We start from the raw sequence: 26,906 nt of genomic DNA on the forward strand, positions 1-26,906 counted from the left end.
AAAATGGTTCCAATATTCAGGAAACTCAGCCAGGAAAATTAACTGAGAGGCCAGAGTTTTGAGCAGTGTTCACCAAGGATTAATAAATCTTGGAAGTTTTTGCACAAAAATTCTATATTTTTTGTATTTCCAGAAACACACATGGTGCCATGTGGAAAAATAATGGGCTTTGCCAATGAAAATGTGACTTCTTATTTTGTTTTTACAAAATAACCAGCTATATTTCTGTGCAGAATAATTTTTTGAAACACTTCTGGTTGTGCAAATGCCAGATGAAAATCACATGGCAATATTGATTTTCTACTTCAGTGAGGAGAAAACAAAAGAAATGATTCATCTTTGAAGGTTAAGAAGATTTAGATCCCTAGGCCAGTCCTGGCTGAGCTTCCTGTAGCCAAAATGCTGCTGTGTATGAAGATGGCCTCAAAGAGTATTTCACAGCTATCCTCTCGGTGCACATCATGAGAAAACCTTTAATAGGGACTTTATTTGCTAATGACTGGATCATTTCAGGTATACAGATTTTATTCTACTCTCTCTCTCTCCCTTGTACAGGGGCAACTGCCTCCAAGCAGAAAGGTTTTATGGGTTGTATTCGGTCCCTTCATCTCAATGGGCAGAAACTGGACCTTGAAGAGAGGGCCAAAGTGACCCCTGGAGTGAAACCTGGGTGCCCTGGTCACTGCAGCAGCTATGGCAACCTTTGTCACAATGGAGGAAAATGTGTGGAGAAGTTTAATGGCTACTTGTGTGATTGCACCAATTCACCATATGAGGGACCATTCTGCAAAGAAGGTAAGATGAAGAAATGAATTGTTAGACACCCCCCACTAAAGTTGATCAGAATTCCTTATATGAAGCTACTGAATGGAAGCTATTAATGTTCTGTGGGGAAATGTTGACTTTTAATGTCACCTTTCAATGATTAAAACCTCTTGGCAAATTTTGTATAATTAAAAATTCAGTCTGATTGTTTAGTTTCAGAATGGTTAAATAGAGCCTACTTGATATCAGGTAGCTCAAGAATGCATGGCATCCATATCAGGATGAACCATTACAGGGGCAGGATTTAAAAAAAAAAAAATAGAATGGGACATTTGTCTTTGCATCCAGCATATGAAACTTCTTCAGATTCATTTCATATCAAGAAAGATATTCTGGGAAGTGAGAAATATTGCTCTGGAGGCTATATATATATATATTAATAAAACAGTGCAAACAGACCTAAATGATTTGTGGTACTTCTTAGGGTGCTTATCTTTCAGTAAATATCAATATGCTCAAATATCATCTGAGCATCTATGCTAGAGTCAACCCCAAATATCTTGCTGCTGGAGGAAAATAACAAAATAGTGCCTCCCCCCCCCCCCCCCCCCCCCCACCATTCCATGTGTAACAAAGAGGGCACACCATCTTGTTCTGAAGTAGCCGTTGAACCACAACATTGGCAATGAAATCGGATCCTTCACTGCACCTGAGAGCAGCAGGTCAATTTGGAGAACAGTGGGTGCAGGATTGGTTCTGTGGGATATATATCTCTTAGATATAAGGTCAGAAGGAGAAGATGGGGGACTATCACTGTTGCCTCACTTTGCATAAAGGAAGGTTGGTCCTATTCAGTGCATGGTCTCTCCATGCCATTAATGCATTTGAGGAGCCAAATAGAATCCAGCTGCACCACAGAATTATTGCAGTTTGACATTACTTTAATTGTCATGGCTCAATACTATAGAATTCTGGGATTTGTAGTCTTGTGAGGCATTTAGACTTCTCTGTCTGAGAGCTCTAATGGCACAACAAACTCCAAATCCCAGGATTCCTTAGGATGAAGGCATGATGGTTAAAGTAGTGTGAAACTGCATTAATTTTTCAGTATGGCAGCGACCCCAGTCTGAAATATCTTCCCAGGGCTGCCCTGTTAACATTGCAGTGCCTGGCTCAGGTTCTCCTCACCCAATCAAGCTTTGCAGCCCTTTTAAACTGTTCCTCTATATCAGTGGTTCCCAATCTTTAGTCTTCCAGATGTTTTGGATTTCAACCCCCAGTATTCCTGACTGTTGGCCAAGCTGGCTAGGGCTTATGGGAGTTGAAGTCCAAAATACCCGGAGGACTAAAGTTTGGGGACCATTGCTCTATAGTATCAGTCATTCCTACATTGTGTTTCTCCAAGAGAAGAAGGACAGGAGAAAGAAGAGGGCAGGAATTCTGCCTGCCCATGATATTTTCCTTGTGCCTCCAAATTTGTAGCATTGTAAGGGCTGAAAAATTCACATCTAGAACTCTCATATTTATTATGTTGGCATTCCTTTGATTATTTTGCTTGCCCTTTTTCTTTTTCTTTGGATGCTTATACTGCATTTCTAGATGCTGAACTGAAGTTGTTATTTTTAAGTTACTGCAATGCTAGAAATTTTGGGACTAAGGGAAAATTCCATGCTGGGGTTCAGTATTCTTAGAGCCAGCATGATGTAGTGATTTGAGTGTTGGACTATGGAGACCAGGGTTTGAATCTTGGATCGCCCATGTGAGCCCACTGGGTGACCCTGAGCAAGTCACATTTTCTTAGCTCCAGAGGATGGCAATGGCAAACACATTCTGGAAAAAAACATATCAAGAAAATGCCATGATAGGTTAACCTTAGAGTCACCATAAGTTGGAAACTACATGAAGGCACACATCAACAACAACAAATTCTTATTTGGAGGGTACAGCCCTCAATTTGCCCCCTCCCACTCTGAAGATGCCAGCCACAGATGCTGGCGAAATATCAGGAAGAAACTCTTCTAGAACATGGCCACATAGCCTGAAAAACCCACAAAAAATTATGCCCCCTCCCACTTAGCTACACAACTGCTTCTGAACCTTGGATGGCAGGGAGCAAAATCAATTAGCTATGCTATTTCTAGTTCTGATGGTGAGCTCCTAGACCCCTGCAAGACTGTTAAATTTCTCCTCTGCCTGAAGAAACTCAGTTAATAGTCCCTCTGAGTTCTTTGTCAACAGTGTGGAAACTTTTGAGAAGCTCTTTGTGCACAGCTCCAGAAATGATAGAGATAACATATAAATAAATGCAGTCAACCCATGATATTTAATGAGGGGATTTGCCCCTTGCCTCATCCAGCTTCCTCAGATGCATAGTAACATGTAGGACAATAAATAATTTAATTCCAGAATCCCAAAGTAGATAAGAAAAAATTCACAGTCTGTTTCAGTCAGCCTAGAATTTCAGACCTGGGTCACATGAATTATTTGGGATGCTCAACATTCCATATTTCGCTGAACTCGATGCATCAGCAGAATATTCCATCAAGCTCTAATTATTTGCCAGGCTTAAATAGGACAACTCTGTAAATTGGAGATTTCATCTTATCATTCACCTTGGGAGCAGCCTAAGAAATTAATGTTCAGTATTCAGGTAATTGTAACTCAAATTAGATAGAGGGGGGAGAGGAAAATGGTATCTAGAGGAGTGAAGACAATGGTCTCATAGTCATCTCTCAATAGATGTTGACTTTACAGAGAAAGAGAGAGAAAGCATGCTTTAGATATAAAGTTTCTTTAGGGAAATGTCCAAATAATCCTAATAATCTCTGTTTTGAAATCACAGCAAAGCTCTATTGGAGCATTTCAGTTTTAACTAGTACTCTTGCATACAGATATCCTCCTACATATAAACATCAGACAGGAATCTACCTGTTGTAAGCTAGTAGTGCCCTACTAAAATCAGTAGAGTTTGGTCTGGTTAAAGTAGCAGGAAGTGCATCTGACAGGCTGAAAAGGGGACTTTGGAAATTTACATGTATGCTTCTTAGACATATGTGCTAATCTCTTTGAAATTTTTAGTCAGAAAACAACCAACAAAAAAATTTCTTGAGAAAATTCAGTTTAAGAATTGGTTTCTTAATTGTACATAGTGACTGCCTCTGCACAATTTGGAATATCTAATTCAGGGCAGAATCTCCTGTAGAGCAAGAGATTCATTCAACAGTTCATGTCTGTTGTTGCCTGCACAGTTGCCAATAAATACTTTATGTAGCCTTTAAATATTTGAAAATGTTGCTGTAATTCTCAGTCATCCAAAGAGTAAGGCCCCTAGGTAATATATTCATAAGCTTTCACTGTAAAGCACCACGACCTGAGATTTTGTCTTTGTAAGAACCCACCTCTCCCTTTTGTTTCCCATGTGATTTTGAATCAGTGATTCTCATTTCTACACTCCCAACATCCCTCCCCCATAACTTTTAGCTTGAACTGATTTCCTGTCCATCAGCTTTTATCATGGGGCAGCAACAAAATAACACAGCTGCATATTATCTTAAACAAAACATTGAATATTATGTCAAACCAGATTGGCACAGGGTGATTTCATGTCGTAATTGGACTTTCCTTGTGTTAATATTAAAATATCAGACCCCATTCAAGAGAAATTTCCATATACGTGTGTTTACGGAGTAAACCTAGTGTTTTCTTGGGACTGGCTCTTGTAACTTTGTAAATGTTGTTTTCTTGTCATGCTGTAGTGGCTTCCATGTGGACAAACACATTCAGGGTGTGTATGCATGAACACACACACATACACACTGAAATAAGGCCTGTTGAATTTGATGGTCCAGGTCTCAACTTCTCTATAGATTTCTGGTCTAACGTTTTGAGTCTGACTGCTTTTTAATGCTTCCATTTTAATTACATGTCCTGTTTGTGGGCTTCCCATAGGTGTCTGGTCGACCATTATAGAAAACAGATTGCTAGATGACATAGTCCTGTGGTCTGAGCCAACAAAGCTTTCTTATGATTGCTTACTGTTTCTTTTCATTTTTAGAGGTTTCTGCACTTTTTGAAGCTGGCACTTCCATCACCTATGTTTTCCAGGAACCTTATCCTGTGACCAAAAATGCAAGCTCTACATCCTCTGCTATTTATGCAGACACGTTTACCTCTAAGGAAAATATTGCTTTCACCTTCCTGACAGCACATGCTCCAAGCCTCCTGTTCTATATCAATGCCTCTTCTCATGACTATTTGGCTGTTATCCTCTCTAAGAATGGTAAGTGCAGATGCAAAACTCACAGTCTCATAACAATGTCACTGTACTGGAACCTTTTAAGAAAACAATACTGAACACAAGATGGACTTATTGCTCAGCTGTTACAGTTTACTGCCATGCACTGTTATAAAATTTAATTATTTGAACCGTTTTCCATCCCTTGACTTGGCATTCACCACCATGTATGCATTACATTCCCCAAATAATTATATTGTTGAAGTGGAAAAGTGCTGGAAAACACAATACCATTTGCAACATATAATTTATCTAGTAGAAATCCAGTTGCTCTATATGGCAGACAGTTTTGGTAAGCATGCTCATCCTGTGAAATTATGACCTATTGGAATTCAGTGAGACCTTCAGATATACAGTGCTTAAAAGGAGGTCTGAGTGAACATAAAATTTTACAAATATTTATTAATGTATTTTAACAGTGCTTCAAATTCCTGTCTAGTTGTCTTTGACAGTTCTCTTGAAATTAATTTTCTTTCACTTTCTTAAACCATCACCTTTCTACAATGAGTAGGTGTATAGAAACCTAGAGTTGGAAGAGACCACAAGGGCCATCCACTCCCATGCAGGAACTTTCAATCAAAGCATCCCCAACAGATGGCCATCCAGCCTCTGTTTAAAGACCGCTAAAGAAGGAAACTCCATCATTCTCTAAGGGAGTGTGTTCCACTGTCGAACAGCTCTTACTGTCAGGAAGTTCCTCCTAATGTTGAGGTGAAATCTCTTCTCCTATAGCTTACATCCATTGTTCCGGGTCCTATTCTCTGGAACAGCAGAAAACAAGCTGCTCCATCCTCAATATGACATCCCTTCAAATAGGGTATCATATCTTCTCTTAACATTCTGTTCTCCAGGCTAAACATACCCAGCTCCCTAAGTCGTTTCTCATAGGGCATGGCTCCTCCCTCCAAGATAGAGGCTCCTCCCTCCATAACTTTCATCCTTCAGCCTGGGAGGGAGTGAATAGGCTGGCCCAGCTCCATCAGGGCTAGCCTGAAGAAGAAGAGCCCTCCCTCTAGTCCATCTGCCTTGGTCCAGGCATCAGAGGGAGAGAAGAACCACTGGACTTCATCCCCTTCCCCACCACCAGTCCCTTCTCCTTTTGTATCGTGTCTTTTAGATTGTAAGCCTGAGTGCAGGGAACCATCTTATTAAAAATAATAATTGTAAGCCACTCTGAGAGCCATTAGGGCTGAAGGGCGGGGTATAAGTAACGTAAATAATAATAATAATAATAATAATAATAATAATAATAATAATGGTTTCCAGACCATCATTTTAGTGGCCCTTTTTTGGACACACTCCAGCTTGTCAACATCCATAATAATAATAATAATAATAATAATAATAATAATAATAATTTATATGCCATCCAATCACTGGGAATCCGAGTGGCTTTCAACAGAGGGGATAATACAAAGCAATAACAATAAACATGAATTAATAAACAAATGTAACATAGCATTACATTAAACAATAGCAATGAAATAGGATAACAATTAACAATAGCAGTAAATAACAAAAACAAAAATATATAGCAAATTAACAGCAGCAAAAAATTAATAAAACAAATACATAGCAATTAACAAAGCAAAAGAAGTAAAAAGAAAACTAACAATAAACATTCCTTACAGACTGAAATAAATTAAAATTAAAACAAATTCTAAGGGGGGCTGAGTTCCTCCAGGTGGCCCTTGTTGGAAATTGGACAGGAGGCGGGAGGGGAGTGCTGGGTCCTTTTTGAACTGTGGTGCCTAGAACTGAACATTATTCCAGGTGAAGCCTAATCAAAGCAGAATAGAGTGGCAATATTAATTCCCTTAATTTAGACACCATATTATTATTGTTGTTGTTGTTGTTATTGTTATTGTTATTGTTTATATAGCACTGTAGATGTTGAATAGCACTGAGCCCAGGACCAAACCCTGTGGCATCCCACTGGCCACTTCTTTCCAGGATGAACAGGAGCCATTGCTGAGCATGCTTTGGGTTTGGCCAGTCAACCAATTACAAATCCATGTAACCGTTTCATCATCTAGCCCACATTTTACTAGCTTATTTGCAAGAATATCATGGGGGAAGGGGGGTTGTCAAAGGCCTTACTGACTATATCCACTGCTATATCCACATCACCCCTATGGAGTAGCATGCAAAATAGTGATTGGTGAATACAGATATGCAAATATTGCTAATTTTAACACAGTGAAAACTGGAAAGTTTTGAATTACCCACTTGACTTGACCATGTGATATAAACTAATTAGAACATGACCTGGTTTGGAGAAAAAACCTCTGATAACTTCCCTATCAGTAATTTCACTGTTTGTTCATGAGAATTTTATTTATGAGACTTGCTAAAGTCAGGCAAGGCTTTCTATCAGTAATTGGGTCATTTGAACAGAAAAATTCAACATATTCAGCCTATGCTGCAAATATTCAGTTCAGATTGTCTTTAGGAGAAAAAAATACCTTTTCAAAGTCACTTTTAGTGGAACTGTCATGGTAGAAGTTGCATTGTCAACATTTCTTGCCCAAAATGTCTGTCATTTCCTCATGCCTTTATGTATTTTATCTGTGCATCATTTTTTTCTTAGTCTCAAACTGAAGTTATTTAAATTAAGAGTATCCTTCTGATGCTCCACTTTCCCCTAATGCTGTCAGTTTATGCTTGCTGTTATATCAGAAAGGAGACTGTGAATAGTAATATTCATAGCAGTGGTAAAGGTGATAACGAAAGATATTACTAGTTCATCTGAAATATTTGCAGAAGATTGCAGTGTGCCATGGCATCTATATATTTTGTCCTCATTCTTTGCCTGAGGAGGAATGGAGAAGCACAGTTAGAGGCAGAGCAGCTTTAGTTTGCTGACATTTTAGAGATTTTCAGAGTTTCTTAAAGGCACTTCCAGCTGAAAGTAGAGATGGTTAACATTTAGTGCTGCGCTGGCCTGGACTACTAGTTTTTTGGATAACCATTCAGCAATAGTATATCTCCATACACAGTGGGCCCTTGGTATCTGCTGGTGTTTGGTTCCAGTACACCTCATTGATACCAAAATCCATGGATTCTGAAGTCCCATTAAATATAATTGCATAATAAAATATTATCCCTTAAATAAAATGGTAAAGTCAAAGTTTTCTTTTTGCAATTTCTATTTTTTTAAAATATATATATATATATATATATATATATATATATATATATATATATTCAAGCTGTGGATGGTTGAAACTGTGGATAAAGAATTTGTGGATACCGAGGGCTGACTTTAATAGAAATTGTGAAGGATCAATGTTGTGCAGCTTTGATGTAGATGTTATACAGTGGGTATGCATAGTAAAATGGTTTCTCTTTTATAAAATGACAAAGTCAAGTTTTGATTTTTGGATTTAAAAAAAAAATTCAAGCCATGGATGGTTGAGTCTATGGATGCAGGATCTGTATATGGAGGGCTAACTTTGTTATTGTTTCGCTTGTTTTATGGTTGCATATTGTGTGTGCATAAGAGATGGAATGAGTGACTCGCCAGCTAGTGGAGCCAAAACAAGAAGAGGGGGCTGAACTTTGCCTTTCTTTTAAAAGATTGATAGTCTGACAAAATATAGGACATCTAGCATTTCCATATACTCCCTCAGTAGCAGCTGTTAGGATCAATGCCAGTGGAGTATTGAATCCTTTATGGCTTTTGGTCTGAACTTTAAAACTATCCCCAAAATAAGTTCAACATTTTGGATAGTGCCTTTTAAAGTTCAGTCTAAAACTAAGAACAGATTCACTGTCTCAATGACAGCTGAGCACCCCTCCACCCCCTGCAAGCAATTTGATTTCCATGCATCATCTCTTTAATCTGACAGGGAATAACTAGTGTTTCTAATCCACATCTCAAGACCTAATTTGGATGCACTCCAGGGTGGGTCAACCAAAATGTAACTCTTCCACAATAGCATGTATCTATTAGTAAAGCAAAAGAAATGTTCAAATACATGTTCTAATGGGAAAAGGGGTTAGGCCATTGAAAATCAACTGTTTCTATTGGAAATAAAAGTGTATATGCTTGTTTTCAAGCTGAATGGAGTAAAGGCCAGGGAAATGGTCACAATGGACACAATAAACATCTCCTCTCATATATTGGAGACAAACTAGCACCCTCATTTTCCAGGAAGTTAATGTGATAAAATAAGTGACATAACAACTAGAGCGATGTTGGCAGAAAACTCAGAGCAGGTCTGATCAAACACAAGCTAAACCTTATCTGAGTAGCAATACTGTAACAAAGACAAATTTCTTCCTCTACTGCATCTACAAGGAGCAGGCTAGTGGAGCTATTTTGAGTGGTCAGGAGTCTTTTACACACAGGAGGAAAATTCAGACAATTCAACAGCTTGCTGAGAACAATTTGCCCAGTATTTTGCAGATAAAATCATTTTGATCTGCTCTGATTTGGATGTTTTAATTGATACAGGTAAATTTCCCTCCTGCTTGTCCAGTGAAAATCAATAGTTTTCAATTTGGACAACTCAAGGATGTGAACATTACATGTATGTTAGGTACTTGCCACCCCTCCTCTATTGCTTATTGTTTGTGCACTCTCTCTCTCTGTGTATAATCAGTTTGCTCCCTGAATTTTCTGGGCTCTGGGCTCTGGGCTCCTCTTCTTTCTTGACCTACCTGCCTCCTCCAATTCTGGGTAGGCATGGAAAAGGACCAGTAGAGGAAGAGGAGGTAGGAGAGAAATAGCTTTGGCAGGGATAAAGCAAATTAACAGAAATAAGAAGGAATCATTGAATTGGATTAGGGAGACAGAACAAAAAAGAAGGGGAGCACAGACTATTGTTCAGAGGTTCCTTAGACAACAGAGTGAAAGGGGACTGATGGTGATTTTTGCTGCATGCCTTGGTGCTCCTACAAGGCAGACTAGAAAACCAACCCCCAAATTCCAGTATGCCTTTATTAATTCCTGGTATCTAATCCATCCATCCCTCTTGTTAAAAAGTTATGCAAAATGAAACCGTCATGGTCACAGGGAGATTTCAGGAAATTGTGCAGTTCGGAATGAAACTGGGTAAGTTTCTTGAAAATGCACAGATGTTATTTTGAGTTTTCCATTTCTTGTGGAAAGAAGGATATCCACTGCCATGGACTTGACAGATCTGTTTATCCCTGATCAGGAACATTTTGTCCACACTGACTCTTGGCAAGTAAGGATCAGGAGCTGGCTATGAATTAACTCTGTTTATTCTTTTCAGCAAGCACACACTACTTAACAGTGGTCAGGGGCTGCAGCTAATGTTTAAAAACAGCTGAAGATTTAACATATGAAGCTGTGACAAATGTGCAGAATCCAGAGCTAGAGATCATGTGCTTCAGATTCAGCAGCCTCTGTAATTATAGTAGTTAGCATTCTGAATCCCTGAGTATGCAAGCTGGATGTGAAGAGGCCAAGCCACAGTCAAGGACCCTGCTTGGCAGATATCTTGATCTGCTGTATAGATGATAAAGAACTTGAGAGGTACCTTCTTCATTAGCTGAATTCATGGAGACCTTTTTAAACAAATCATTTAGGGCACTGCAGGTTAGACAAGAGCCAACAGATGCAGAAGAGACCCAGAGTCAGCAGCCGAGAGACTCTGATTGGATTACAGAGAGAAGTGAAGGCTGTTTGAGCAATTTGTAACTCATCTGCATGCTGCATCCTGGCAGCCCAGCACTCTCCACATCTGCCATCTGGGATAAAACCTAGTTAACAATGATCTTCAGCAAGGAAGTCTCTCTACCACTTTATTAGCTATAGGCAGCAGAAGACAGTCAGAACAGGATCCTTTCTCCCTTCTACATTTGCATCCTCAGTAGTAGATTAGATATGGCAGGTCGTTTGTCTTCATGCTACCACTGTTTCTCTAAAGGGCCGCTATTGGCCAGTGCTGAGAAGAGATTTGTTGAAATCACTCCATAGTTCATCTCTGGGGTACTCTCTTTTGTGGGAAGTAAAGCGTAGCTGAAAGGGAGGGGAGATGACCTTGTTACAGTGGTCTTGACTGTACGCTTAACAGATACTTTTAAGGCATGTTAGGGGTTACTCATTTTGTGTGAATTGATTGTGATTATACATCACATCATGATGTCACATTTAAGTTTACCCTCCATAATTGGGGCCATATTTTCAAATGTTCTGTGTGGAAATATAAGATTATAAAGAATCTTCTCTCTTAATTGTTTTTTTTAACTACTAAATCCTTTAAGGACTGTGTTACTTCTACAGCATTTTGCATAATGAGGACATATCTTAATTAACCATGCTCTTTTAAATTTTCTTTTTTACAATAAAAAATGATTAAGTATGGATTAGCAACCCTGGCTTTGCACATAAAGTACCTTTTATCATTCTGTGAGCAACGTGAATAAGAACAAATGTTAAGGGTGCTAACCAGTCCATTAAAATAAAAATAAAACAAAAAACTTAGAATTTGACTCCTTTAAGAGAGTGAAACACACACACAAACAGTAAAAGATTTGGCCAAAGAAAGCAATAAAGTAGCAGCTGGAAGTTTTCATGCCAGTAGGGGGAAATGGTGCTTTAAGCATTAGTCCAAACTTTAAAGAACCTTATCTCCCAAATAGATTCAACACTTTAGGCAACTCCTCTAAAGAGCATACTAAAACCAGGAACAGGTTTGCCACTCCACTGACACAAAAACAATTAGCTACCACTGAAACAAAGGACTAAATGTTTAGGTAGAACATTTGGATGTTATTTCTAGATAAAAACCTTAGCAGATTGATATTTGTGACTTGCTTGGAGCCTTCCCCCACCTCCACCCCCAATGTATAGGCTTTCAAGCCCATTCAAGTACTCAGGCTTCACTAGCAGAGTTCTTGTAACTGGGATGGCAAATGGCAGATTTTAATGGTTTTTCTGATCACCACGTGCTCAAATGATATTGTCTAAAGTGGTAGTACAGCAGCTTCTTCTGTGACCAACCCATATATCCAGAATTAATTCATGTTATTAATATCCATGTATTCCATTCCCAAACTTTTGAGCTTGTAGTAATTCACCAGATCACTTGAGCTTGTAGGAATTCACCATTTCTACCATTTGTAGCAATTCACCAGTGGCAGCTGATGGCTTGTGGATCAGTAATGGCCCACAATCCACCATTTTGAGCAACACTGCCTTAAAGAATTCCCATCTTTGTATATTTGTTGCCTTTTCAGTAAGAGAATACACTTACAAGATGTGATGCTAGAGAAGTGTGCTAAGGTTACCATAGATAGCCAAAATGACTAACAAAAGGGTCCTTGAACAGTTCAAGCTTGAACTTTCCCTGGAAGCCAAGATGATCAAATTGAAGCTGTTGTAGTTTGGCCACATCATGAGAAGGCATGTCTCATTATAAAAGACAATAATTCTAGAAAATGTAGAATGTGGTAGAAAGAGAGGAAGACCTCTCTTATGGCTTCTCTTATTCAAGGAGTCCACAGGCTTGAATCTACAGGACCTAAGCAAAGTAGTAGAAAATAGGGAGCTTGGATGTGCCTCATCCACAGTATCAGCATGACTTCCTTCCCACTGTAACTGCCTCTCCTACCATAAAAATATTGGCCTAAATCCATTTGTTAATTTCAGATAGAATTAAATCTTGAAAGAACTTGGTAAGTCACTACAGTTCAGTGTCCATTGTTTCAATTGGTCTATTTTGTTTGGAGCTAAATACTGGATTTATAGCATAACATTTCCAATCACATCCTGGGGCTGGAAGAAATAAAAAGAAAAGACTTCAGCTGCCACCAAAATAACGTTAACATAGGCCCTCATCAACTCTCTTTGAAAAGGAAATTCAACAGATGGGGCAACAATACTGAAAAGAGACCCTTTGTTTTATAACCACTTGCCAGATTTATTTTGTGATGCACATGGTGAGGAGCTTTGATTATGAACCTAGGGTATGGACAAATAGATATGGGAGGAGATTAGTTGTCACCACACTATTTGTAGCTTTATAGATTTTTCAGATCACCTCCAAAGTGATCTGAAGCAGCTTTATTTTGGCCTGTCTGTTCAGGCTCTATCTCTGTCTAGTCTGAGTTGATAAAAGGTGCTCTAAACTATTCAGACCAACTGTACTTCTCAACCTGTGAGCTGCCAAATATGTTGGACTTCAGCTTTCCAAAGCCCCAGCCATGTGACTAATAGATAATGATTATGTGAGTCAGAAGTCCAAAATATCTGAGAACAAAAGGTTGAGAATACTTACTCTACTGGCAGGAGTGAATCCAAGACTGTATCAAACAAATCCTCTCAGAAAGGAGCTTGCACTGAGTCCAAGGATCATATTAATCATTCTCTGGACTCTGCAAGCCACCCTCTGCCAATTTTCAGCACACATCCCCTTGGCATAAAATCTGGTAGGCTACATTTTGACTATTCTTTCTTTAGTGGGAGTGCAACCCTCTTCAGAATAGGCTGAATGCTACTTCACCAGATAGAAATAACAGCCATAAGAGTTTCCCTATCCTGTCTGGTTTGAGTCTCAGCTTATTGTTTTGTTACCCTTACCTAGCACTGCTTCAGAACATGAGGTTCTACACCCTTGGAAGTGGACAAGAGAAGTAGAAGTGGGTGGTATGATTCACATCACTGGATAACCTCTTTCAGCTGTTTGATTATCACAAAACACAATCCTTTCTTTGTTGTCATCACTACCCCAGAATAGGTTTATTAATACAAACATACACACAAACATACACACCTGTGTTCTGACCTATAGCTCTAGGAACCAAATTCCTAGGTATTCTGTTACTTCAGATAGTTACCAGAAAGTTAGCACTGAGGATGTAAAGATCTTTGGGTAATCTATGTCAAGGAATGTGTATCTGTTATAAAACCATGGAAGCTTTGAAAAACAGTATCTTCTTGGTATCATGGCACTTCAACAACATTCCTGGGTTTATTATTACAAAGACCAGTGGTAGGTTGGAGTGGAAACGGGAAGAGCTTTCTTCAGCACCAAAATATCCTGTTGCAGTGGCTGATTCTCCCAACCTAATTTTAAATGAAACATGAAATACAGAAAATAGCTTGGCTTCACTCATTATGATCATTGGTGAGATATATGTCCATCTAAGTAAGCAGAAGCAAATTGCAACCATTTGTAATCTTTACCACAGTGAGGATTCTGAACCTGCCCGGTGTTTTTGAGCAACAATAACAACAACAATACTCCAAATTCTCTTTTGTTTCTCATAATAGGAGTAGGCAAATCTGTTTTTTAAGGTTTTCTGGTGGGGAGGACAGGCAAGAGAATTGTTCCTTATCACACAAGAATCCATATGCATTTCCATGCACAATTCTTTGTTGTGCCTCCCCCCAAAATAATTCTCTTATTGACCAAAGTATATTTTTAAAAAATATACCTATGTTTCTCTGCACATGTTTGAAGCGCACACTTTTTGAATACACATTTTCCTCACAAATTCTATTACAAGCTTCAGAATGGAATGGTTTTATGACCAGAGTTTTTATTTGGATCTGTGTCTAGACTTTCAGAGGTGTGAACTGCATATATCAGTACATGTTTCCCAACCTTCCTTGAGGGCTGGGGATTGAGACAAAATCTTTTTTTTAAGTACCCCAGAAATTAAATTCTATTATTGCACAACAGTACTTATTCCACCATCAGAAGATTACATTTACAAATCAGGCAACTCTAGGGCACATGTGGCTAATTGAAGAATGAGCTTTCTAGCCAGCTGTTCCCATAGAAAAAAGCAGTTCATTTTAAAATATCCAAGTGATAAAAAAAAGGGAGCTATGCTGCTGCATCAGGACTCAGCAGTCATCCAGGAACATAATTTACACCAAATGGCATTGATAATAACTGGCTGTGACCAACAGGACATAATCTAGAGTTAATGCACCAATGTTCTTGCTCTTGGTACTCCTATCCTCAATAAATCACTGCAAGAGACTCTCCATGCAAATTTTTATAGCACATATGGAGTACACAGTGTTATTAATTACCATCCTAATGTTATCTTTCCTTCTTCAATCAACACCTTTGGTAATTATTTTCTCCTCTTTAACAATCACTTGCACATGTGCAATGATGTGATGAAAAAGTGTGGTCACTCTTTTAATAAGCTACTAAAAGCCTTGGCTGTTTTTGTGTTAAGATGACATAGCAACTATTTCCTTCTCACAACATCTGTTTTGGCCTTCCAAGAGGACATGTTTGCTATCTTTCTTCCACCTATGTCTCCCTGGGCCCAGTGTCCACAGAATCAAAACAACACATTTTTTTCCTGCAACATGTTTCTTCAGTATTGTTTTTAGAGAAACCTAAGCTGTACAGCTGTTCCACTGTGTACCACCTGGCTTGCACCCTCTCTTGGATGGTTGGAAATCTGTGATCCTCCAAGTTGCCCACTGCCACCATCCCGGACTGTTGACTATGGTGGTTAGGACTAATGGGAACTGGAAACCAGCAAAATCTGGAAGGCTTTACTCTCCCCACATGGTTTTCTTGTTTATATCTTAGGTCTTCTGTTCATAAAACATTAGCCTCTGCATTTGCCATGTATAGTATTTTTAAAAAAGCTATTTGTTGTAATTCACTTTAGATATTTGAAATGGAAAAGTGAGAGGAAAATATTTCAACTAATCAATAAGTACTCACTGGAACATGGCGTAGCTCTATGCCTATACTTTTCATTTATGGGCTCTTATTGAATGTTCATTGCTAAGTGCTCACTGTAGCTATACATCAGACCATGTGGTGGTTATTTTTTCACACTATCAGATGAATCAGGGTGCTTCCTCTCCTTGTCTAGACATTTCTTGGTCCATAAGAGAAGCATCAAAGGAACAATTAAACAATTGTTTACCAAACCAAACAATTTTCGGCTCCCCAAAAAAATAACAGCTGTCAGGTGCAGGATCATAAGAAGATACTAAACATCCATTATCCATCATCTATGTGTTTTGCTGTAATTGGATTCCTTATTTTAATATTGTTGAATAGAATGGGAAATGTAAGAACGGACAAATATGATTTCTCTCTCTTTCTAATTTTTCCAATCCTAAATTTATGAATTTTGACATTTCTTCTTGTCATAAATTCAGTGCATTTAGAACAGTGGGTTTTAAAAAAGGAGGGAGTGTTATATGCAAATTAAAACAGATTTTGGACATTTCTCTGCAGCATGTATTTCTGTATAAAATTTTATCTATATTTCACATTTTTAAAAGAAGTTTTCCAAATATAACATAAATGAATCCTGGCTGGGGAGAAAAGTGTGATATCAATAAAAACATTAAATTAATTTAATACATATTTGACATTTTTCATAAATATATATTCTTATGTTGTGCATTGTCATCTAATATATGTACTGTACTCAATTTTTTTTAAAAAAAATTGAAAATTTTACATTGTAAAATTCAGAGAAATGTAAATGTTGATGTCTGAGAGTCAGTTTGCATATTGAGTTGAGTATGTGGAATTAGGTAAGTGTGCAATAAAATATGAACTAGAGTCTAGAGCCCTAAGATCCTCAGGAAGCTTTCTCTCTTTCTCTCCACCATCCCAGGCTCATCTGGTGAGGACACAAGAGAGAGCCTTTTCAGTGACTGCTCCCACCCTCTGGAACCCCTACAAAGGGAGGCTAGGCTGGCTCCCACCCTGCTGGCCTTTTGTCAGGAAGCAAACACTTTTTTATTCCAGCAAGCTTTTTAAAATCATGCAGGCCTGGTTTTATTGGAGGATGAGGGTTGATTTAAATCATTTTTAACATTGTATATTTTAATTTTGTAGGTTTTAAAACTTTTTACTGTTTTAATTGGATTATATATATGTTGTCAGCCACCTTGGGTCCCAACTTGGGAGAAAGGAGGAATAAAAATAACATGAATATATAAATAAACAAACAAACTAAATTTTCCCCAATGCTAGGCAAAAGTCTGTTTGCTGCATTCTGGTTTTATTAAACAGCTTTTCATGCTCACCTTTGGAGTATCACAAATCTACATTAGAAGGGAGTGCTCTTAAAAGTATACACATAGCTTAGAACTGTTATACACCACACAGACTTTTTTTTCAAGCTTAAGGTATATTTTCCAATTTAGGCAAGCATTTTGAATTGGAAAAACATGGGGGTTATCTGACAGAATCTAGTTTTGTCTAGCTGTTTAAATTCTGCACCAGTGTTAAGAAAGAAGAGGTTTTAGATCTTTGGAAACACTCGGAATATTATAGATGATGGAGAACTTGGAAGATATATTGTAGACTATAAAATCAGGAATTACAAAAGGTCTACATAAACCTTCTTTGAGTAAAGAATTGGTTAGGAACATTTCAGAATTCTGTATGGCAAGTTCTACTTCAATTAAATAGAATTACTCTGGTAGACAAAGATAAAGCTTATGATACAGTTTGTATTCAGTAATTTTGTAAACATGTATTTGGCTGTTTTGTGAGCAAGTCAGATAGCAAATTTAATTGACAGTATGGTTCCTAACTTCCTAAACAAGCAACCCAATGCATATTAAATGCTGGGACTAAGCTAATACAGTGGTGCCTCGGGTTACGAAATTAATTCGTAACGCGGCCGCTTTCGTAACCCGAAAAGCCTTCGTAAGCCGAATTGCCATAGGCGCTAATGGGGAAAAGCCGCGATTCCGTGCGAAAAAGCCGAAAAAAGCACCAAAAGTTTTTTCGTAACCCGAAAAAACATTCGTAACCCGAAACAATAATTCCCTATGGGATTTTTTCGTATCCCGAAAATTTCGTAACCTGGGTATTTCGTATCCCGAGGTACCACTGTATATCTAATAAATATACATAAGGTATGCAGATATATTCCAATTTCTTTTAATTCATTTGTCAATTATTGAGCCAAAAATTGGTACCAACTAAAAATTATATCCCCCTTTACTACCACCACCACCACCAAACATCTTGATATTTTAGACTGATAACTTTTGAGATCTAAACTTCCTAAAAGGTAGTTCAGTAGCTTGTAAGGATTATGCCATGTTAATGATGGTTCTTGGCAGGGATGAAGCAATGTTGCTCCTTCCAATACCACTGGGAGGCAACAGGAAAATCATGACACCATGAAGCAAGGTCTGCTGTGTGACTTCTTTGCACAGCAATATCAGCATGGGATTGAACCTGATATGAGAAGGAGCATGAGCTCCTCCCATGTAGTCCCAGCCCCCACACATTTCAAAGGAAAGGAATATCAATAATCTAAGATATGCAGATGACACTATAATACCAGCAGAACCAACAACAAAAAATTGTTGTTTTGAAACAGTGACTAAACTAAATCAGTTACTTGAAACAATTACTAAAGAAAATCAAAGAAGAAAGTAATAAGGCAGGATAAATTTTGAATATTAGGAAGACAAAAGTGATGACCATGGAGGATTTTCATAAATTCAATGTAGATGGCAATCCATACCTTGGATCGATAATTGATCAGAAGAAAATCAGAAGAGGCTCAGGAAGGGCAGCACTAGATGAAAAGCACAGGGTCTATAAATACGGGCAGCGAGACACCGCTTCTTTTTGCCCCAGATGGAGGCCACAGCAATCGCACACTGCAGCCTTTGGAGGGAGCAAAAAGAAGCCCTGAAAAGGGGTTTCTTTTTGCATCCCAGAAATGGCACCATAGGCATGCAGGCACACCATGAAGATGCCCCTCCCACACTGAGCCATTTGGGCGCTGCGCCTGACATGCATCATAATGGCGTGCACCATGTGGATGGGCATGTACCAATATGGCACCCAGGCAGCATGGTAAGGGCTTTGAAAGTGCAGACACTCAGCCCTCACTGCACGTACAGGCCAGCACAAAGTGCTGGTCTGTACAGCCCCAAAATCCTCAAGTGCAAAGATATAAAACTGAACACTAAAGTTAGGATTTTCCAAGCCATTGTATTTTCCATCACCCATGTATGGATGTGAGAGCTAGACAGTGAAGAAAGCTGTTAGAAATAAAATCATTTCATTTAAGATGTGGTGCTGGAGGAGAGTACTAAGGATACCATCAATAGCCAAAAAGAGAAACAAATGGGTACCAGAACAGATCAAGAATAGATCAAGCCAGAACTCTCCCTGGAGGCCAAGATGATGAAACTAATGAAACTTTCATACTTTGGCCACATGATGAGAAAGCATGACTCACTGGAAAAGATAAGAAAAGCAGAAGGCAGTAGAAAGAGAGGAAGACCACATACCAGATGGATAGAGGTCACAGGCCTACGTTTATAGGATCCTGGCAGAGTGCTTGAGGACAGTGGGTCTTGGAGGTGTCTCATCCACAGGGTCACTGTGAGTTAAAGTTCACTTGAAGGCAGCTTATAACAGCAACAAAGTAGCCCATGAACCCAGTGCATTCCCACCCCTGGTGTCACCCAGTGCTAGGGGATGCTGGGGGTGTGTGACTGGTGGGGTTGGGAAGTGAAAGGGCCTGTTCACCCCTTCTCCTTCCCTACAACAAAAGCAGCAGCAGCAGGAGTCTACTGACAAGTAGGAAGCAGCTGCAGTGGTCTACTTGAAATTAGGGGTGGTGGCAGCAATCTATTTGCTAGTTGGGGCCACCGCCCCTACCTGCAAGTAGACTGATGCAGCCACTCCCTGCTTGTGAGTAGACTGCCACCGTGGCCTCCTCCCTGGCGAGCTCTGAGGAAAAACTGGTTTGGTCCAGTAAAGAACTGCTGCCACCCCCTTCATGAGAAAAGTTTCTCTGCCACTGTCACCTGGTTCAGACCACACAAACACACAGAGACACACCTGCTAATTATGCTACTGCATGAACCTAAGGGAGATTCAAGCTGATATACACACTTACTTTGAAGTAAGTTTCATTTATCTCAGTAGCTGTAGACGTGGATAGAATTTCCCAGTTAGACATTTTTCCCCCAGAGAAGCTGCATGGCTAATATCTTTTGTAAGCAATGGGATTCAGAAGCATTTTGAGATAAAGTATAGGCAGGAGGGGGCAGCAATTCAAAGAGAAAAGAAGGTTTAAGCTATTGGCAAAAGAGCTCTCTAGACTAGATCCCAGTCTACATTGCAGAAACCATACATAGGCTTGTTCTATGTAAATATTTCTAGAAGTAAATTGTAGGTTTAGTGATTAAGATGCCAATTCTGATGAACATAAGGTCAGAAGGTCGGCAGTTTGAAGCCCAAGCACCGCATTAAGGGGTGAGTTGTAGTCAATAGCCCCAGCTTCTGCCAACCTAGCAGTTCAAAAGAATGCATATGAAAAATAGATAGATAGGTATCATTTCAGGGGGAAGGTAATAGTGTTCTGTGCAGTCATGCTGGCCACATGACCAGAGTCATTTTCAGAGAATGGCTCTACAGCTTAGTAACAAAGATGAGCACCACCCCCAATAGTGGTGCTTTACACACACACACACACACACACACACACACACACACACACACACTTACTCAGCTAGGTTGATTTATTGCTCTCATGCAGTCTGTCATCAAATGATCATGTGATTTGACACATATATGACACACATGACACTCGTAGTTTACACATCATTCTCCCCCAGTTCACATGGCTTATGAAACTCCTTTTTCAAAAGATCTGTGGATACCATTTAAAGCTCAGTTCAAGATTTCCTGCTGTTATTTACTAGTCTAGCTTGAGGTAAATTTTTGTCAAAACACAGTCAAATGCAAAATCAGTGTCTCATTTCTTCTCAGAACAGCTACTATTTGAGCTTGAATACAACCTTTCCCCAAAATATATGGAACGTTTAAACCATAGAAATATTTGTCTAATGTTCCATTTTTTGAGGGAAGGGTTATATGCATATTTCTCTGAATCTTAAAAACATTTTATCCCTTCTGCATGAAACAGTGAACAAAAATACTGGCCTGACTTTTGTTTAAATTTGGTAGAGTTTCCCAGCAGCCAGATAAAAAAATCTTGTAGGCCACGATGAATGGATAGACTGCCAGTTGCCCAGCCCTAGCTTGATGAACTATGAATAAGGTTCTTGGTTTCATATGTAATTAGAAGAGATACAAAATAAGCTGGTAGTGATTCTGTGAAACTGGCTGGCTAATAAATTGGCAGCAAGACATAGCTCAACTAACATTCTGTGTCTTGCATGTGTACTGAGATAGACAAGGCCAAAAGACAAGATGACAAAGCAAACCCTGACTAATAAAGCTCCCAAAACCATAATTTGCTGATTGCTTTACTTGCAATTACAAGGCAGCAATGATGCAGAAATTAAAACAAAATAGTTTGTAACATACTCTTATTGAAAGCAGAATGTGGCATAGAATTCCAATCAACCAAAAAATCCTAATTCAGGAATACACAAAAGAGCCCTTTTATATACATTTCTCTTTGTATCACATATTTAAATGAGACAATTTAGATTTTGCATGTTTTTTTCCTCTCAAGCACATTCCATATTCCTCTAAAATAGCCAAATGGGTCTAATTGATCATTATGGTTTAACTGGGATTGTAGTTTTGTATAACATAACAAATGCAGGTGTAAAATGGTTCCCAGGCATGGAAATTTAGAAAACATCTGCATTGCAAAAACAATCCAAGTTGACACCATTTTAACCGCCAGAGCTCACTGAAGGCTTTATTTGATTTCAGTTGTAGATTAATGTTGCAACCCTATGCATCAATATTTTTTATGTGGTGTGTCTTAATGTTGTTTTGAATTTATGGCAATCCTAAGGTAAACCTGTCACAGGGTTTTCTTGACAAGTTTGATTGCCTTCCTCTTAGGCTAAGATAGTATGACTTGCCCAGTATCACCCGGTGGGTTTCCATGGGTGAAGAGAGAATGGAACTCTGGTCTCCATAGTTGTAGTCCAGTGCTCAAACCACTAATCCATGGTGGCTCCCACTCTTTTAAAAAGCCTAGTTTCTCTCCTCATGTTACTCCCCCCCCCACCCCCCACCCCGTATACTGACTAAAGTCACAGTTGATTGAATCTGCATGACAAAGATATCTGCTAGGTTTATCTGGGGTGAATAAGGAAGGATATAATGGCTTCACTAAAAGACTAACTCACAAGGAAAAATTCATTTACTTTGTCTTTTTTTAGCAGCTCTGTGGTGTAGTGTGGCCTGTTTTAGAATTCATCTAATTGCTAGCAAAATCACATGTAATTATTTTACAGCATCTCATTTTACAAGCAGGAGATCAGGAATGGCATCTTTCTCATCAGCCTACTCAGACACAACTGGAGCCCATGGCTGTGGATAGACTTTTTGGACCTTGCAGAAGGAGATTTCAAATAATTCCTTCTACAATGCTCATGCTACATCATAAAACAACAGCAGGGGAGGGCTGTGCATGGTGTATCTCCATCTTCTGACCATTGGTTGCCTGTGGGTGGGTGCCTAGTCTCATTCCAGGTGTTCTTGAGTATCATGAGAGGAAGGAGCAAATTCATGCTGGACACAGAGGCTATTCCTTCTTCCTTCCATGCTCAGAGTTGGCTGGAATGAGCTCAGTCATACCTGACAGCCAGTCAGCACCTGGGAAGATGGAGCTGTGCCCAGACTTCCCCCTAACTTTTTTCCCCCTTTCGTTAATGTGAGAAACACTGAGGCAGTGGGAACAACTTCTGCTGCCTCCTGTAAGCATGCTGGTGGAGACTTATGTTCCACCTGTGTTTCTTCATGTAAAGTAACTAACACATACAGTACCTTTATTACATGACAAAAAAAATGTATAGGAAGAGTAGTGGCTCCGTACCTCTCCATATGGTGTTGTTGCACTTCCATTCTCTTCCAGAGAGAGACAGTCATATAAGTGTGTCTTTTGTTCTGCTGGCAAAATCAATTTGGCAAAAGGCGTGCTTTTATGGCCATCCGCCTCAAGAAGGAGAATGGAAGTGCTACAACATGTGGAGAGGCAAGGAGAAAGCAGCTACTCTCCTGATTTATTTCAGCTTTCCTTTCTTATGTAATAAGGTTCTAAACCCTGCATAGAAAAAAGTAGTGCAAACATTAAACTTTTTTCATTTGTTTATGGCCTTACAACTCTATTACTTCAGTGAACTTCTTGTGATTTACTTTGCTTTTAAACAAAGTTAAAAAGTACAAGGAATTGTGTCAGTGTTTGCAAACGACTATGATAATCAATGTATATTCACTTATGTTGCCTTCTGTCTCTAAGAAACTTGATTCACTTTTTAAGACCTCTACAGAAAAATAATAATTTGCAGAGACATGACATATAAGTATTTTGCTAATAGGAAATTTTATAGCATAAGTTATCAATGCATTTTGTGTACACAACCCAATGTGGTCCCCCCCTCCTACTAAAATAGCCAGTCTTACAAAGAACTTTAGTCTTCATGTGAAACTTGTGACATGGCTGGCTGATGTGCTTCAGTAGTCTAGCATGGATATAATTTAACTAAACAAGTTCCTCAATATGCACTCTCTTGTGCCCTGGATTGTCTCGCTTGATCCTTCTTTTATTACAAACTGTTGTGCAGATGCATTGATTGTGTAGGTCAATTTGTAAGGATTTTGTGGGAAATTACTTTGCTTGGTCCCGTCCAGCCTTATCGTTGTATCTTAAGAAGGTCCTTATTATGGACAAGTTTCCTTCAAAGTCCTAAAATGCTTTGATCTTATGTGGGTACATTTATTCTGTGCTTCTTCATCTCAGTTTTCTAGTTATGGGTCCTTTTAAAGATCAAAATGTTTCTTTCCTTCTTCTTCTTCTTTTAAGGAAGCTTGCAAGTCCGATACAGATTGAGTAAGAACAGATCCCTTATTTTCACTATCGATTCTGGGAATTTTGCAAACCGGGAGCTGCACCATGTCAAGATAAATAGAGATGGGAGAGAGCTAACTATTCAGGTATCTTATTCACCCACCACCTTCAACTACCCATTACATCCTATTGTTTCACAGTCTTCAGTGAGAAAACAAGGATGAATGTGTGGTGTTTTTCTTCCCTCCTCTCTCTCTCTCTCTCTCTCTCTCTCTCTCTTTTTTGAAAAAAAATCTATTCTCAACTTTTTATCTAAATCTGATCATTAGTCATGTTTTTATATAATTCATTCATTTATGTCCTAATTTTAAAATGTATTCTATGGAACTCAAAACAGTATACTTTCAGGGAGTTTCATGTCTCAGCACTTAAAAAGCTCAGATCTCATTTACCTGAGCAAAGTCGCTGAAGTAAGCCTATCCAGACTTGGTCTGTTATGAGCATTTTAAATGTGTTGTGTTTGAGGAGTTCCAACTAAAATAAACAGTGAGGTGAAACTGTAAGAGTACTGAGTGAAATGCAGAGATGTAGCCAAAAAGCTGCATGATTGTTTTGCAATACCTTTAGTATCAGCTATACAGTAAGGTCTAGTAAAATCTTCTATGGCTGTTTGATCAGTTTCAGATTATAAAGAGAAAGCATGAGTCTTAAATAAAACCTGAGTTATAACTATTTCTGATGGTGGTATAGAATGGATTGTAAACATTGGAGTTTCATTCTAGTCCCTGACTGTGGGATAATTAGAAACAGTTACTGTATATACTTGACTATAAGTTGAGAAATTTTTGCCCCAAAATTGACCCTAAAATCCTGGGTCAATTTATATACGAGTCAGTACACTAACACTTCTTAGAAAGGTCCTGAAAGAAGCACCACCATGATGCCCCACTCTTCATCCCTGGAGGCAAAGGTGTGTGTGTGTGTGTGTGTGTGTGTGTGTGTAAGAATTTCCCAATCCGATTTTAAAGCCTTCTCGTTCCATCAATGCAACACTCTATTTAACTCAACTTCCTTTCCTCTCCAATCCGATTTCCAAACCTTTCCTCCAGGACATGGGAAGTGGTGTCAGGTGGTCGGAAAAGGTCCAGAGAAGGATAAGGATTATAGCCCCCTAAGTTTTACCTTCAACTTATACATGAGTCGTATCAAAATCCACAAGTATATCCGGTAATTCCTTCCCCAGTCCAATGTTCCTTCAGTATCTGTCTTCACATTGTGCCATATAAAGGATAACACTGTCAATCACTTCTCACAGAAAAGTATTACAGTAATGTCCCCATCTATGACACAAGGGAGCTTTGCCACCAGAGTCACAGGCCACATAGAAGGGTGGCCCAGTTGTCCTTCCTCCATCTCCTAATGGCAGCTGCAACACTGAAGGTGGGAGGCAGTGATACTTTACCTCCCTACAAACACACAAAAAGTGAGAAGAGGTGACAAGAACACCTCTTGGTTAAAAACAAAAACAAAGGCCTTATGTAGCAATAATGGAGTACAAACATGGTGTACATTTTATGTGGGTGCCAAGGGCCAGTTGTTCCCAAACCACCCATGACTTAATCCACAGCAAGACCAAATTCCTCTGCAGTTGATTTCAAAATGGAAGCATGAAGTGATGTCATGTCACCTCCTGTCACCAGTTTGGGAAGGACTGCAGAGATAAATGAGGGCATTTGGGGGTAGTGTGGTGTTCTGGGTGCTTGTAAGAGAAGGGATATTTAGGTGTGTTCTCACACATTTGGGAGGCTTTCTGCATGGTTTTATGCAAAATTGCCAGTGTACATGTAGATGTATAAATGTTGTGGGTTGTTTTATATTTATATTTTTAACTTAGATTATTTAGTCTAAAAAAACACATTTTTTAAAAAAATGCAAAATTACCCCAATAGTCACACTGGGTGGGGGAATAATAAGATTGGGGGCTTTGGGGAGATGTGGAGATTTCAGGGGCCACAAAAATACATGGGCTGTTTGCAACCCTCAGACCACACTTTGCCTAGTCCTAAAATAGAGGGATGGAGAAGAAGGGAAGAGGAGGTGAGGAAAACAGTGCAAATTTACATCTCTTCTGCTCCTTCACCAGTCAGACTAGCAAGGGTAGCATGTTTTACGATAGCAGGATTCTCTGGCTTTCTTCTAACAAAGGAGAGACAAGCATAGAGGTATGTAATTTGGAGCATGTAACTAAGGCAGACTGAAGCCAAAGGGACTACAGAGCTCACTTTTGCTCAGGTTAACAGTCTGAAAGATCACTGGAAAGAGGAGCAACAGGACTATAGTGGTGCATGACATGATTACAGATACAGAAGGGACCGAAAAGAAGAACAAAAAGGAACCCAGTCAGAGATAAAATAATATTTTTTTTATCCTTGATCCCCATACCATTAATCACTGCAAGTAGAATAGCCGTATTGCAACTTGACTGGAATGCAGGAATGGCAGGGACAATGAATTTCTTCACTCACTGGAGGCATGGTAGGATAGTGGGAATTACTGTTGTGCTGAAGTCTGTCCTCCAATTTCCAGAAATGTTTCTACCTCTACAAAAGAGGCTTCTATTTTCCTTCCATATTCTTGGGTCAGGAAGTTTATTTTGAATTATTTTAGTGATGTTTTGGAACACACCTTATGTTGTGTCGGTCTTAGTTTCAAGTATGCATCATTCTAGCATTATTTAGCTGGAATGGGCAACTTCATCAGATCTTGGCACAAATTTTCTGTCCCTGGAACTCCCCTGAGACCTCATAAACTGCTAAGAATGCCAATGTTAACCCCACCCCGCCAAAAGTCTAAACAAGAATAAAGCAAAACAAGAGTCTAAAAGTCCATTTCTGGCTTGGAAATTCAGTGTGTGAGAGTGATTCTGCGTGTATGTGTCTGAAATACACAGTGACTTGCTAAAAAAGTGAATTGCCATTTGTGAAGGTGTCAATTCATCCTTTTTCATCAGAAAAGGGGGTAATCTGAGGACTACTTTGCCCACATCTGGTCTATAGCTTCCTTTGATGAGGCTTCCTGAGACCCTTTCACATTCCAGAAATGTGGCACCATAATT

General features: G+C 39.1%; 1 protein-coding gene across 1 annotated transcript in view; it reads left to right on the plus strand.

Moving 5' to 3' along the window:
- CNTNAP5 (contactin associated protein family member 5) overlaps nucleotides 1–26,906 on the plus strand; it is a 479,983-nt gene that overhangs the window by 411,828 nt on the left and 41,249 nt on the right. The window contains exons 18-20 of the mRNA XM_042445209.1: nucleotides 556–795; nucleotides 4,820–5,044; nucleotides 23,807–23,937. Of these exons, the coding sequence (XP_042301143.1) occupies nucleotides 556–795; nucleotides 4,820–5,044; nucleotides 23,807–23,937 (596 nt within the window). The remainder of the gene's footprint in view (nucleotides 1–555; nucleotides 796–4,819; nucleotides 5,045–23,806; nucleotides 23,938–26,906) is intronic.

This window comes from Sceloporus undulatus, chromosome 1, assembly GCF_019175285.1.
Source record: "Sceloporus undulatus isolate JIND9_A2432 ecotype Alabama chromosome 1, SceUnd_v1.1, whole genome shotgun sequence".
Classification (NCBI taxonomy): Eukaryota; Metazoa; Chordata; class Lepidosauria; order Squamata; family Phrynosomatidae; genus Sceloporus; species Sceloporus undulatus.